The 13,217-nt window shown below is 53.8% G+C and overlaps 2 protein-coding genes across 18 annotated transcripts in view; both read left to right on the top strand.

Annotated features, from left to right (window-relative positions):
- CFAP74 (cilia and flagella associated protein 74) overlaps nt 1–3,674 on the top strand; it is a 60,038-nt gene extending 56,364 nt beyond the window's left edge. For 13 of the 15 annotated variants that reach the window (XM_064678925.1, XM_064678926.1, XM_064678927.1 and 10 more), the window contains 4 exons: nt 252–390; nt 1,150–1,277; nt 1,645–1,779; nt 3,126–3,674. In XM_064678925.1, coding sequence (XP_064534995.1) covers nt 252–390; nt 1,150–1,277; nt 1,645–1,779; nt 3,126–3,239 — 516 coding nt within the window. In that variant the 3' untranslated portion in view covers nt 3,240–3,674. Of the gene's footprint in view, nt 1–251; nt 391–1,149; nt 1,278–1,644; nt 1,780–3,125 lie in introns of those variants that run through there. The other 2 variants (XM_064678938.1, XM_064678939.1) reach the window with 2 other exon arrangements.
- Nucleotides 3,675–6,359: 2,685 nt separating this feature from the next.
- TMEM52 (transmembrane protein 52) lies at nt 6,360–11,391 on the top strand. 3 transcript variants are annotated; one of them, XM_064634360.1, is made up of 4 exons: nt 6,360–6,597; nt 7,298–7,437; nt 8,659–8,828; nt 9,413–11,391. In XM_064634360.1, exons 2-4 carry the CDS (start codon nt 7,415–7,417, stop codon nt 9,721–9,723), a joined length of 504 nt encoding a protein of 167 aa, XP_064490430.1. In that variant the 5' UTR covers nt 6,360–6,597; nt 7,298–7,414; the 3' UTR covers nt 9,724–11,391. The 3 variants fall into 3 exon arrangements, with proteins under 3 accessions (XP_064490430.1, XP_064490429.1, XP_064490428.1); XM_064634359.1 differs by having other exon boundaries at nt 7,330–7,446; XM_064634358.1 differs by having other exon boundaries at nt 6,361–6,597; nt 7,298–7,446.
- The last annotated feature ends 1,826 nt before the right edge of the window (nt 11,392–13,217 follow it).

Below are 13,217 nucleotides of genomic sequence, written 5' to 3' on the forward strand. Positions count from 1 at the left end.
TGAGGTTGGAGACTGGTCCCGGCTCACGAACCTCAGCCAGGTTTGCAACAGAGCAGTTTTGCCCTTTTTGGTGGCGTTTGTATAAAGAGTTTGTGCAGCCCCTCCTGGGGCACAGTGCCCAGAGTGGGCAGGGCAGGGCTCCTGCACTGGATCATTCCATAGGAAGATTTCCATGCCCCTGGTGCTGCTGTGGCATGGAGCTGTCACTCCACTGAGCTGGCAGCTGCATCCCCAGCTCTGTGTCCCCCCAGCAAACAGCCCACGAGATCCCCCTGCGGGGAGCGGCGCGGGAACACCCCATGTTTGTGGAGGGGGGGCTTCCCCTGGACGTGCCCGTGGAGTCCTTGGCTGTCACATCGTCTGTGCCATCACAGGAAGCACTGACAGCAGGTAAAGTGCCACCACTGACACCTTGTCACAGAGCAGGGAGTGATGAGACATGGGAATGCTCCTCTTCCTTTAAGAAAAAGGCAATTAGAAGACAATTTTCCCAGAATCAGAACAAATGAGCATTTCGGTACAGCCTGTGTTTGTAACACACACAAAAATGCAGGAAACTCTCTTAAGGAAAATTCTCTCTTAATTTTAATGCAGTTGTATCTTAATAGTCATCCACTTCTGCAACTTACTTGCAAAAAAGGATTATAATGTAACAGTGCTACAAAGTTATTAAGATGTGTTTGCTCTCTGTGGTTCTCTGGTGTGTATTAGGTGTCTAGAAAATTATTTCATGTATAACCAGATATCCTGGACTCTCCCATTCGTCCTGTTACAAAACAGACACACTTTCAGGGTTTTGAAGTGATCCTTCCTTAACTTCTGTGGGCAGGATCTGCGTTCAGGGACAGGGTGTGAGCAACCCCTGACTCCTGAGGTAAAAATAAGTTGAAGCACATGCACACTTATGGACTATGGTACACAGAGGTGTGTGCCATGGGCTGGAAAACCAGCGTGGAACTTGACAAACAAGCAACAACTGCAGTTTGCAATTGCAAATTATGCAAAACCTCCTTTTCCTGAACTCCTGCCTAGCTCTGTAAGAAGGGTCTCCCTGTCAGTGCCAGCTCAGGAGTTTGCCACACCACCACTTGTTTTAAACCCATCCTGGTGCAATTTCTGCTCATTCTGAGTTTGACTGTCCCTGTTTAGAGCCCCAGGAGCCGGTGAGGTCCCTTCTCCTGCTGCTGGAACACGTGGATGGAGGGAGCCCTGCAGAGCCAGCCAGGGCAGAGCTGAGGGTGGGGGCTGTGGACACACCTCTGCTGGCAGCCAAGAAGGTGAGGGAGAGGAAATCTGCAGGTTTATGGCAGGTGCTGTGGGCAGTACTGGCAGTGTACAGGTGGCTGCTGCTGCCTTCTGTCCAAAACTCACTCTGTAAATGACAAAACACAGCTTTCAGGGTTTGTGATAAACTTTTCACCATGAAAGCATCCGTTTTTGAAAAGATTCTTTTTCGGGGGCAAATAGAGGAGGAATAAGTCAGCAACATAATTAATGCAGCACTTTGCTTCCCTAATAATGAAAGACAGAATTTGAGCTCAGAATTAGATTTTGTGACAACCACGAACGAGGTGGATCCTCGGGGTTTCGAGGGGCAGGAGCAGCTCGGCAAAGGGCAGTGCAGGATGTGCTGTGTGTTCCCAGGCCGTGGAGTTCAGCCTGGACTCGCTGCCGGAGCTGGAGCGGGCAGGGATCACTGTGGAGGAGCCCCGGGGAGCGCTGGAGCGCGGGCAGGAGCGGAGCATCCGCGTGTCATGGGCGCCACCTGCAGAGCTGAGCGTGAGTGACAGCCACGGGGACACGGGGGGACACACAGGGACATCCTGGGGGACACACACAGCGACATCCTGGGGAGACACGGGGACATCCTGGGGGACACACACAGCGACATCCTGGGGGGGACACAGGGACATCCTGAAGGACCCACAGGGACATCCTGGGGGGACACACAGGGATATCCTGGAGGGGACACACAGGGACATCCTGGGGGACACACAGGGACATCCTGGAGGACACACAGGGACATAATGGGGGACACACAGGGACATCCTGGGGGACACACACAGCGACATCCTGGGGGACACACAGGGACATCCTGGAGGACACACACAGGGACATCCTGGGGGACACACAGGGACATCCTGGAGGACACACACAGGGACATCCTGGAGGACACACACGGACATCCTGGGGGACACACAGGGATATCCTGGGGGACACACAGGGACATCCTGGAGGACACACAGGGACATCCTGGGGGGACACACAGGGATATCCTGGGGGACACACAGGGATATCCTGGGGGACACACAGGGACATCCTGGAGGACACACAGGGACATCCTGGAGGACACAGGGACATCCTTTGGGGGATAACTCCTTCCAGGCCACTGTCACAGAGCACTGAGAGCCAAAGTGCTGCTGCTGTTCTGGGACAGCTCTGAGGCCCTGAGTGACCCCGAGAGGGAACTGCTGCATCCCACTGGCACAGCTGGGTTTCCATGGATCACTCTGCCACACTGCTCACATTTCTCTGGGCTGCCATTCCTTTGGCACATTCCTGGAAGTCAGTGGGGCCTTTTGATTTCCCACTTTAGCAACCTCAATTCCCTGGCTGTTCCTGCCTTTTTGTATCCCAGAGGCTGGGTCTGAGGTCCCAACATCTCCACAGGGCCGTGACTGCCCCTTCTGATTCACCTCCCGGGGCATTCACGGGGACTGGAAGAGCTGAGTGGGATGTGTGGGATGGCAGGATGAGCAGCTTGTTCCAAAATTAGGCGATTGCTGGGGTCACATGCACAGAGGGGCTCTGGGGTTCCTGGCAGGGGTGACAGGTTGACACTGTGCCTCTTGGTAAGCCCTGGCTCTTACACAAGCTGCAGCACTCACTGGGGGCTGACAGGACCCGTTTCCTGCCCAGTGCTCTGCTCTTGCTGTGACAGTGTCACAGTCAGGGGCACTCTGGGGTCAGAGGCTCAGTCACTGCCAGACCCCCCTGCCTGCTGGGAACAGCAGAGCCAGCACAGGGGGAGGGAGGAAACCTGGGCCCAGGGCTGGCACCACAGAGCCTGACCCACTCCCTGCTCTGGGACAGAAACCAAGGGGGGTTTCTGTGGTTTCTTGTAGGTCAGTGACCCTCCCCTGGTGACAGCCCTCCTGACCCTGAAGGGGGACATCACGGAGTGTTACCGAGTCCTGTTCATGGCTCGAGTCGTGTCTGCCTGTGCTCCCACCCCCTGAGGGCTCCCGGCCCATGGAGAGGAAGGTGGAGGCTGATATTGCTGGGAATTCACTGGATCTCTGGGGAAACGTGGGGACATTGGGGATTGTTGCAAGTACCTGAGGGGAGCAGGGAGGGAAGGGACATTTAATATTTCTGCTCTGTTTCCCCCAAAATTCTCTGTAAATTCTGGTGCCACCAGGGTCATTTTCCAGCTGACTCTGGGACAATAATCTGGTGGTAGAAGAAGGAATTAATGAGGGGCGCAAGTAGCTACAACTGCTGTTAATCCCAGTGTCTCCCAAAGGTGGGCATTCCACCAGGAGGAGTGTTTGGTTTACATCCACATGGGTGGGTTTCAAACAAGGTCTTGTTTTCCAATTTCAGAGGCTTTTTATAGGATTTGGAAAATCCTTGACTTTTTTAAGACCAGAATAAAGTTTCATATCCAAGGCTCCTGCAGCCCATCTGGGCAGTCACTCTTACAGTGCCCTGTGCAACCTGCCTGCTGAGATGTGGTTGGGGGGAGCAGTGCCTGTGCTGCTCCCTGGGTGTGATCAGACATCCTTGCCCTACATCCTGGCTGTCCAGGAACTCTGGATTTCTGTGTTTGCTTCCCTCTGAATTCTGACTGAGAGGAGATCCCTGCCTCTCTCTGGGGAGGGCCCTGCAGGTGTAACTTGTGTCAGGGAGCAGCAGCTGGTTCATGGCAGCCCAGGGTGGGGAGTGGAGGTAGCGGGGAGTCAGCACTGGAAACATGGGTAATCTCTGACATCTTGTGTCAGCTCTGTCCTGAGTCACTGTAAAGCTGTGACAAAGTTCCCTCCCCCCACTCCGAGGGTGTGTTGCCCTTTGCCCCCTGTGGCTGTTAAATCACCGGTCTGGGTGAGGCAATCCCAGAATGGAAACCCTGTTTGTAAATATTCCTGTGGTAACGAGCTCCGGGGGCTGCAGGAGCAGCAGCAAAGCCGCTGTCACCAGAAATCCTTCAGCAGGTCTTCCCCCGTGACAGAGGAAGCTTGTGTGAGTGATGAGGGGGTTCCTTGTTTTTCCAGCCAGTTGTTGGATCCATTGAGACCTGTTTCCATTTAATAATGGATCGAGTGGCTGTGGAGTCACTTAACTCTTCAGTCTAAAGACTGCAGATGCTGCAGCATCAGAGAGGGGAGGGGCAGGAGCTGGGGGTGGCAGTGCCAGCCAGAGACAGCTCTGCCCTCGCCAGAGCCCTGGCACAGCTGGGCTGGAGGTGGGGACAATGGATTTTGTGTGCTGGTTCTCCCACAGCCTGAGAAGGGCCAGTAAATCCCACTCCATCCCAGGAAACTGCTGCACGTGGAGCTGCCCGGGGGACAGGGACCCAGGAGAGGGCAGTTCCCAGAGAGCAAGGGAGGGCACAGCGGGTGGGAGTCAAAGGGTTATTCCAGGCCCATAATTTGGATCCTTTGGAAGCAGACAATTGGCTGGGATGGCTGGTGACTGGAAACAATTCCCCTCATAGTTCAGACAGACGAGCTGGACCAGAAGTGGTGGGTTTGTAGGTGATTCCATGAGCACAGAGCTGGGAGCACTGGTGTGTTCTCCGGGCAGGGATCAGTGCCAGCTCCCAGCAGGAGCTCAGCACAGCAGCCAAGGCCTTCCTGCAAGTTCAGCTCTTGAACAGGCACAGGATCCTCTTCTGTTCTGTGCTTCCAAAGCAGGTTATCACAGTCAGAGCACTTCAGGCATTAAAACTGCCAGGAGATTCTAAACGTGCCACTGGGTCCACCTTACAGGACCCAGTAGAGATGGAGCCCTTACTGTGAGGACAACGTGGAAAGTGTGACCTCAGGAACATGTCTACATTTCCTAGAAGCTTAAGTTTTCTGCACTTGTGATCACTCTGCTTTCAGACTGAGTTTTTGCAACTGTGATCACTCCTGGGTCACTGGACATGAGACTTGTGCTTTCCCATTTGGATCTAAAATCATAAACTGCATCCCATGCTGATGCAGCTCTGGTTTAATAAGCAATTCACATCCGTGGATGGTCTTTATAATCCTTAAAAGGCAAACCCAGCTCATTTCTGACGCAGAAAGTAAAAGAATAAGCACCAGTGTCACACACATATGAATAATTCATGTTCTGCTTCTCCAGAAGTGACTTCAGCGATTGCTTCACACGTATGAGCACAGGTTTTCCTGGGTGAGCAACGGCCCCGTGATCCTGAGCAGCCCTGGAGGGAAACACTGGGCTCAGTCTGCCCCGTGCCACTGCTGGGCCTGGAATCACTGCTGGGCCTGGAATCCCTACAGTTGGGCCTGGAATCACTGCTGGGCCTGGAATCACTGCTGGGCCTGGAATCCCTGCAGTTGGGCCTTACGGAGCAAAAGCAGGGAATGCCACTGGTGCTTCCCTGGCATTGTGTACCTGGGGGCTCCCATGCCGTGGTTCCCCGGTGGTGTGGTGGGATGGCAGAGAACATCACGTGAAAGGCTCATGGGTGGAGATAAGGAATTTCTACATGTGAAATGTAGTTAAATCAGTTTGGAGCAAACTGACCTTCAGAGAGCAGTGGTACCTTCTCAGTCGTGTTTCGTGTGTTTTAATGAGACTCTTTTTAATCCAGGAAATGCTCTGCTTTTCCAAGCAGTTGTTTCGGACTCACATTTCTCATGCCAGGTTTCCCATTCCTTTATTTCTCCTTCCAAGTGTCTCTGACACAGCACAGGCACAGGGTGGGTTATCCCCGAGCCGCTCCGGGGAGATCTCTGAAAGCCGAGCTCTGTCCCTCGGTATCCCCACCCCGACCTGCTCACTGCGGGCTGGGAATGGGGCAGGAGCTGGGAATGGGGCAGGGATTGGGGCTGGGAATGGGGCAGGGATTGGGGCTGGGAATGGGGCAGGGATTGGGGCAGGGATTGGGGCTGGGACTGGGGCAGGGACTGGGGCAGGGACTGGGGCAGGGATTGGGGCTGGGACTGGGGCAGGAGCTGGGAATGGGGCAGGGATTGGGGCTGGGACTGGGGCAGGGATTGGGGCTGGGACTGGAGCTGGGACTGGGGCAGGGATTGGGGCTGGGACTGGGGCAGGGGGCGGTCCTGGTCCTGCCCCTGCCCCGCCCGGCTCTCCCCGCCCGATGCCGGTTATTTATTCCGATGTGGCCCCGGCTCCCCGCGGGTTTGGTGTCCCCTTTCAGCCCAGCCCGTGTCCTTGAGGACGCCGCTGTCGCTGTCGCTGTCCCGGCTCAGCCCCGGAGCGCGGACACCACCGCGGACCCCGCTCAGCAGAAGGATCAGTGCTCGGGGTGCTCCTCCTCTGGCCGGGGCTGCTCCCGGCCCGGCTCCCGCCCTTCCCGGGCATCGCTCTGCTCTTCTGGGAGAAGTGCGAGAGCTCTGACCGGTGAGTAACCCACTGCCCGACCCTCTCCCACCGGGATCCAGGGATATGACCAGGTCAGAGCGGTGACCTGCTGATGGCCACCCCTTACAGCTGCATTTGGATCTCTGAGATGCTCAGCAGCTCACAAATTTGACTTGGCTACCCTTGCTCTGTAGACTGAGGTGAACGATCCTCTCCCAAAACGACTCTGAAAGTGTCAACTTGTGAACAGTCTCCAGATCCTCCCCCGTGGCCAAAACCTTTGTTCTGGTGCCTGAAATCCGTGGCAGGAGGTTCAGGACGTACAGTGTGGCAGCTGCACTGCTCAGATGTGACACAAGCTGTTCTCCTCTTGAACTGTAACACAGCTGAAAACATCTCTGGCTGCACCGGAGCTGGGGAAAAGTAACTTTGACACAGCATTGTCTGGGCTGGCAGTGTCAGGCAGGTCCGTGCCACGAGGCACCTCCTCTCAGCTACCTTCAAACAACACTCTCATCTGGTTTTTGGGAATCCTGCACGTGTCTGTCTTTCTCCCAAGAAGAGTAAAGCACCACTTGGTAAAAACATTTGTTGGCTCAGAAGCCAGTTTGTACAGAGGGATTGTCCAAATGTTCTCAGCTGGAGTAATTTTACAGCTACAAAGAACAGTTCTCTGAAAGTAAACCTAAAGAGGTTTTGCTCCATACTCTTACTGACTGCTTTCCCTTTTCCACCTCAGAAATCCTGGGAATTGTATTCCCTGTCACACAGGCGCTGTTTGACTGGAGCTCCTGAACCCCCTGGAGCTGCTGAACCCCCTGGCTCCTGTGCCTCCCCTCCCAGATGCCCTCGGAACATGTCTGACTGGACCAGCCTGTGGTATGTCTGGTGAGTTGGTCCCTGAGCTCACTGACCCGCAGCCAGCGGGAGCTGTTTGGAGCAGCACTTGCAGCAGGGGAATGGAAACACTTCTCAGGGCGGGATGGAGGGAAGGGCTTCTCCTGTTTTCTGGGAGCTGCCAGAGGAGTGGATTAGCAGAGCCCAGGGCAGATTGGGTGTCAGGCCCAGCGTTCGTCCAGGGCTGTGTCATCTTTCCTTTCTGAGAGCGCTCCAGTTGGACTGCAGGGCTCCTTGTTGGTCCTAAATAGCCAGAGCTTGGCTGGCTCTGGGCTGTTTGCACAGCACAGACTTGTTGGGACTTGGCATTGCCCCGGGCACCATCCTGGGCTCGAGGTGCCACCTCAGTGCTGGGTTTGCTCTCTGAACTCACACCTGGGAACTGTTGGAGTGACTGAAAGGGGGAAATAGGGATCAGCAGGAGAGGAAGCTCTGGTCACAAATGCCTTCATCTCTTGCCTAACACGAGCATTACAGACATTCAAACATAATTTTACGGTTTGTATTCTGTCCACACATTAACTTAGGTGGCAGCACACAGAGTGACTTGGGGACTTTTACCTGTCCTTCAGTCTGGACTCATTTTGGTTGATACTCTGCTTTCTTAGCATGTGCTGATACAAAGAACTGTTTAAAAATACACAGTTATGCAGAAGAGCTTGAGAAGGCTTCTAAAAACCTCCATGGGAAGAGTGGGTTTGTTTGGGAAACTGGGGGAGAGGAAGGTGGAGTTTTGGAGCAGAGGAGGACCTGAAACACCAGGACATCACCCTGGGGACACTGCAGATTGTTAAAGAGCTCTCCAGCCTTAAACAATGACTGGAGGTAGAACTGTGTTTTCAAGGCATAAATATAACTTAATATAATTTCTGTGCTCCTTTATAAATGTAGGCCCCAGACTTATGGAAGTTTGTGCTTGTATTTCACTCCAAGTACAAACCCTCTGTTCCTGTGGGAAGCAGAGCCATTCCCACTGCCAGAACAACCCAAAGGTGTGGCATCCACAGCCAGGATGGACTGTCCCCATGGGCAGCAGTGCTTCAACTTGGCATTCAGGGGCTGGGATCCAACTTTCTAACTCGGGATCCAGGGCCCATTGGGAACTAAACCCGGGAGGCTGGGCCTGCCTCGCAGCCGTTCCGGGGGATCCCCTCAGCTCTGGGGCAGTGAGACCCAGCCCTGCAGTGACGCTGTTCCCCGCAGGCTGATCCTGCTCACGGTGTTCCTGCTCCTGCTCTGCGGGCTCTCAGCGAGCTGCGTCAGGTTCTGCTGCCGCAGGAAGAGGCTCCCGGCAGAGGCGTTCCCTCGGCACCCCTGTGAGCTGGGAGGGATCGGCATCGACAGCGACAGCACCGCCCACAGCACCGTCACCTGTGAGTACCCCGGGGGGCCCCCAGGGGCCTGCAATCCTGGGCCAGCCCCTGCAACAACAGGAGCTTCCCAGGGCACTCCCAGAACAACTTCCAGCCCCACAGGGTGGGCAGGAGATGCAGGGTGGTCACCAGGGTGACACAGGGAGTGGGTGCAGGAGAGGAGGAGAATGTGATGCTTCAGAGATTAGGATAAAGTCCATGGTGGGTTAACCTCTTACGTGTCCTCTCCCCCACCTGTTCTTCTCACCACTCCCTCATTTTTTCCTGAGGGACTATTCTAGCCCAAGTTCTCTCTGCTGTGAGGGTTCCCAGCTGTTCCTGTCCCAACCCAGCTGAGCCCCTGTGTTCCCCCTGTGTCTCACAGCAGTCACTGGCACTGGGATGCAGAGATGTTCCTCTCCTGGCCACTTCCTTTGGGAGAATGCACAGGGGGGGATTCTCTCCTGACAGCTTAAATGCACAGTGATGTGTCTGACACCACAGAAACGAGCCCATAATATCTTGGAGAAAAGCAGATCAGCCCGTTATTTATCAGTGTTCCTCACAGGTGTTTCATTTCTATTTTCCATTCTTTTCCTTCCCAGCATACAGCTCATGGCAGTACCCTCCAAGTGTGCAGATCCCTGCAGTGTTTGTGGATATGGATAAGAACACTGTGTCCCCCCCAGCCTACAGTGTCTATGCACTGGACTTGCCACCCTCCTATGACGAAGCCGTGCAGATGGGAAAGCAGGAGGCTGAAGTGGCCTGGAAACTCAGGGACATCCCTGAGCAGGGGACACCAGGGGGGCTGAGCCCCAGCCAGGACCCACCTGACACAGTGACCAGAGATCCAGCAACACAGGCAAATTCAGGGACTTCAGAAGGTGCCACAAAAGAACAGCCACAGATGTGACTCACTTCAGATGGGGAGCTCAGGAAGGGAAGGACTGTAAGAATCAAAGAGGACATGAAGAGTTTGGGTTTATAAGTAGGTTGTGGTGGGAAGATGTTTCCTCTCGTGCCCTTGCAATGATCTGTCAGAAGAAATGTTTTCTGTGCCTTCTGTAATCCCCTGGTAAAGCTGCTTCAAGGATATGAAACGAGGTAAAAGGGCAGCAGTTTAAAAATTCCTGTAGAAGTGGGACGTGAATGCTTGTTCATCTCCTGATAAAAAAATACTCCTTGTGTCCAGCAGTAAGAAAGGTCTGGGGAATTCTGCCACCTTGGGAATACACACTCAGAACAGCACAAGCAGGAAGCTGTTGTTCCAGAACAGAAGTTTCCCAAGCTGGAGCTGAAGGGGGAATCCCCACAAGTCCCACTGAACAGCCTCTGCAGTTTCTCTTCTTTTGAGAACATCAACTGTCCAGAAAATTGCTGAGCACAAACTGCTGCATAAAGGCTCCTGTTCCTCCTGAGCCTGGAGATGCCAAGCAGGGACAGGAGAGTGTGTGGAGGGAAATGCCTTCCTTGTGTTCCACAACTACAGACAGGGAAAGAGGCAGAGGAGAAAAGACACTTCTTGGTGGTTGTTGGTCATGAGACCCAAAGGGATTGTTGTTGAGGTTTTGTAAATCTTTAAATTCCTGTCTTTGAGAAGAGCTGCCTTGTGTGGGGGATCCTTTCAGTGTTTGTTTTCTCCAGATGAAATGCACGTGAGTCCCAAAGAGGCCCTTGCACACAAGTTCAGTGTTACTCAGGTGTTTCAAACACCCATCAGGCATTTCAAAGATGCCTTTATCCTTTGTTATCTGCTCAGGTGTCAGGGTCTCAGCACAGGACAGAAAATCCCTGATTCCTGGCAGCTTTCCCCAGTTCAGGCCGTGGATGAGCTCAGGAATGAGCAGGGTGGCACAGAACAGCCAGGATAAGCTGTAGGTACAAATCCCACCGTACAGGCTGGGCAACAGCCCAAAGAAGTTCCTCCTAGGGATGGTCCTTTGGGAAGTACTGACAGAAGGACACCTGCTGGGCATCATTTTAAACCTGGGAGCTTGGAGCTGGTTACAGCAGTCACAGCCCAGGTAAAAACATGGGCTGTGAGAGGCCTTTTTTAAATGCCAGCTCCTTCCCTTGCCTGCCCTTCCTTATTCCAAGTGGTAGGAATTTTGCCCACTCCTGAGCAGGGATTTTCTTGATTCCGCTTTAGCAAGGTGCTAATTTGGCTGCCTTTAAGAACACGAGCAATGCCCAGGGGGGCTCCTTGCTCTGGGATTCTCCGTGGGATGGGAGCAGGAAGGAAAGCCTGAGCATTGGTGCTGTTAACACTGGAGCACAAACCCCAGTGTCTGCCATGAACCAGCAGTGGAAGTGGTGGGCACAAAAGCCTGCACAGCTTTTAGAAGATTTATTCTCTGCCAACCATCACTGCAAGAACTGCTCTGGAAATGAGCACTGCTGATTTAAGACTGAAGGTCTCTGCCAGCCAGGCTGGTGTGTGTGAGCTGCCCGTGGCTCCCCGGGGAAGGGTCAGGTCTATATTTAACTTGCATGTCCCTTACTATGAGGGCTGACTGGTGTAACAAATCTGCTTCTCTTGTGTCTCCTCTCTGTCATTCTTAATTATATTTCTCCTGTTTTATTCTTTCTCCTGTCTTCTTTTCCTGTGTCAAGATGGAGACTGGGCATGACCCAGGGGAACTGTCTGGGTGTCTCTGGCTGGGAGGGCAACACATCCCAGCCCTGGGTGTCTGCAGGGCACAAATACAGCAGATGTGTTTCTATTTGTGGAACTTTTCCACCAGGATAGTACTCAGGAACAAAGCCTCTGCCTTTCCAGAGCAGGAATATCTGTTGGAGGGAAATGGCTGAGCTCCTCACAAACGGAACGTGAAAGCAGGCAGAGGAAGCCGCAGTGCCTGACACAAGAGGGCAGTCCCTCCCTGCTCGGTGGGAGCAGCGGCTCGGGAAGGGATGATCCAGCTGCGGGAGGATGGGAATAACCCCACGGTTTGACTTCCCTGCCCTCCCCTGCACAGCGCTCCTGCTTTGGGGTGCGGGCAGCGCCTGACCCAGCGCTGCCAAACTGTGTCCCTTTGCTTTGGGGGGATGCAAAATCCCAACCAAACCCCAAACGCCCCTGAATTCCCAGGAACAAGGGCATAATCTGGGGGTTTCTCTCCACCTAAGGAACAGCCTTGTGCTTTGCCCAGGCTCTTGCTTTATAACGTGGTTCATTACCTCAAACAGCAGCTTTGTTCCCATCACTCCTGCCCCGACCAGCCCCTGGGACACAGCCTTGCTCTGCACACCACAAGCAGCTCGGTTTGCTGCTCAGTGTTTTCAGCAGTGATGGCTCAGCCCTTTATCTCAACCATCTGACCCCTCACAGGGTGGGATCACAGCCTCGGGGGCAGATCCCCCCACCATGGTCATTATTTACACCTTCACAGGTTCCCTCAGCCCAAAAGCACTGCAGAGGTCACCTCCCTCCAGACAGAAAGAGCACGACGAGGGGATTTACAAATTCCCTTTGAATCCCTGCAGCAAACACAGAACTCTTCCCACCCTGAGAACAGTTTATTTTTGTGTAGGAAACCCAGTCCATCAGTTAGAACCACTGTCCCAGGGGGGAACAGCGAGAGCAGAGGACCCCTGAAGGAACTAATGTCAGAACAGAGGATGGAAAGGCTGCTCTCCTGAATCCTCGTCTGCACAGCTGGAAAATGTTGCTCCCAGCTGCCTTACATAAGGCTAAATAGCAGGAATTAGGATGGAAAAGTGATCACCTGGGCTGTTTCTGTTTAATTGGATAAGTCAGAGAGAGTTCCTTGTTGCTCATGCCTGTAGCTGGGTGTGCAGAGGGGAAGGAGGGGAGACAGGACACGGATTTGACTGATTCCAAAGCCTCACTTCCAGAAGGAAGCAGGTTTAAAAAGGACACCAGGTGGGAGGTTGGTCCCACAGCAGGTTACAGGCTCAGCTGGATGGAGGGTCTAAGAGCTCTGATTTGTCAGGCTGCTGGTTTTCTCCATCACTGGATCTCTTCAGGCCTCACTGTACCCACACCAGCTCTGTGACACCTCGAAGGGAAAAGCCCCTCTCTGTAAGTACCCAAAGTGCATTTTCCATCGTGGTTTATGTTTGCTCCTCAGCTTGGTGCTGTTCACGTGCAGTTCTTCTCCTCTCGTGTGCCCAAAATGATCATTTTGCCAGTTGCTTTCTGTTGTCCTTTGCTGGCTGTGTGACAGGGCCTGTGCTGGGGAGCTGGGCTGCTGAGGGGTTGGTGCCTCCAGCCCTGCCTCTCCTCTCACACACATGCTCCCAGCACGAGCACTTGTGCTCTGAAAGGAAAGGCAGACGTGGAAGTAAATTGACTCAATAATTCATGGGCTTTATAGCCCAGAGCAAATTATACCTTGGCTCTGTCATGAAATTCAGGTTGCAAATCCCTTTATGGCCACGCTC

Source organism: Pseudopipra pipra, chromosome 22 (genome assembly GCF_036250125.1).
Source record: "Pseudopipra pipra isolate bDixPip1 chromosome 22, bDixPip1.hap1, whole genome shotgun sequence".
In the NCBI taxonomy this organism is placed as follows: Eukaryota; Metazoa; Chordata; class Aves; order Passeriformes; family Pipridae; genus Pseudopipra; species Pseudopipra pipra.